General features: G+C 42.1%; 1 protein-coding gene across 1 annotated transcript; it reads right to left on the reverse strand.

Annotated features, from left to right (window-relative positions):
* Nucleotides 1-713: 713 nt before the first annotated feature.
* On the reverse strand, nucleotides 714-1,466 carry LOC149144281 (nuclear speckle RNA-binding protein A-like). Its single transcript, XM_089452105.1, has one exon. It carries the CDS (start codon nucleotides 1,464-1,466, stop codon nucleotides 714-716), a length of 753 nt encoding a protein of 250 aa, XP_089308231.1.
* Between the last annotated feature and the right edge of the window lie 224 nt (nucleotides 1,467-1,690).

Genomic DNA, 1,690 nt, shown 5'->3' on the forward strand with positions numbered 1-1,690 from the left:
CTGATCACCCAAATGTCAGACAACATCCACTTTACGCTTTACTGCAACCTCTAACAACATCTGATCACCCAAATGGACTGGAACTACCTTTTCACTCACTTCACAACCCATGCCAAGCCTTCCATGTAGCAATAAGGCTCCAGCCACATGCAAAAACCATCCTTCATGAGGCTACATCTGAAATTCCCCAAATTTATGCCTACGGTCCTAGATTTAGTGCCAAAAATTCAAGGCTAACCTACAAGCCATTGAGAAACCAATGATAAACCAAAACATTAACCAATACATGTGCTCATTGATCTCAATAATAAATAACACTTAAAAACATATACATAAAACCAACCAAGTCAAGGACATCCAACCATATACATAAAACCAACCATAAATTGCCCTCAAACAAATATTTATTTCATTCAATCAGCCTCTTGTCATATTCCAAACGTGAACCAAGTATCTGGCTCTCACTTCAAATTAGAAGTTTTTTCGCAATTAAAACTACCCGTTCAAGACGGACTACAATCCCTGAAAATAAAAAGAAATGGGAATGATACATTATACTTTGGAAACTAACTATCGCAGGCAATGCGTTGGTGGCTCAAAATGTCACCAACGATGACGATAATAATAAACAACCCAATTGGAAACTAAGTATCGTAGTCCAGGCGCACCAGCAAAATTGCCCACCAGCAAAATTGATCGTCTCACTCACAAAATCACCGACGATGACGATAATAATCGCGACGTCGATCTTGATCGTGCGCAAAGGATGACCCACTCCTCTCTCTGTCAAATTGAAACTTTAGCGAAGGCGAATCTCTGTCATTTTCATCGAACTTATACCCTTGTAAAGCTTCCATGGCAATCGCGGCACACCTTGGGTTATCAAATTCCACAAAACACAACACAACGACGGCACTCGCCGCTTCTCCTTCTCCACCTCGATGAGATTTTTTGGATTCCTTGGGCTTTTTAACAACCCTCACTTCTTTGAATCCGCGGAATGGGCGAAATATGTGCTCCGCTTCTCTAGTAGTGCAATCACTTGGAACACCCATCACAAACAGCGTGTTGGATGCATCTTCTGGTAGATATTGAACATCATCCACAGGCACCCTCCTCCCAACTACAGGGTCGAGTCTATGGCTATCACACCTGAAATTCAAATCCTCATCTACAGTTAACCGATTTGAAGAAGGAAACGTTCCACTCTGTGAAACAAAACGATGATCATCACGAAAAAGAGGAGCAGGAGCACGAACATCATTATCCAATAGGTGAATCCCGAATCTGTCACCCCGTCTCTCAGCAAGCCTGAGGTCTTCCCTAGGGTTAACGTAAACACCACACAATGATGGATCACGAGTATAGTCATATTCATAATCATTGCGAGGCCGCTTGGCTAGTACGGAACTCAGCCAGTCCCTTTCTCTCTCAGCGCCTATTGGTTGGGATTTTGCGTACTCCATGTTTCTCTCTCTTATTGCCCGACCAGAAGCAAAGACGCGTTTCGATCTAATACGTTAAAATACAGAAGCCCAAAAATAGATCGAAACAAACTCTTGTATTGCGAAAGCTCTTACGCTCCTCTAGAGTTTACGTTGTCCATGTATTAATATAGGGACTATGGAGCGCGAAAATAGATCTATTTTACGGTGCCCATGTATTTATGGTCGGTCCATTTTAATTGTTA

This window comes from Pinus tabuliformis, chromosome X (assembly GCF_031772625.1).
Source record: "Pinus tabuliformis cultivar Carrire ecotype Pingquan chromosome X, CPIR1, whole genome shotgun sequence".
Taxonomy (NCBI): Eukaryota; Viridiplantae; Streptophyta; class Pinopsida; order Pinales; family Pinaceae; genus Pinus; species Pinus tabuliformis.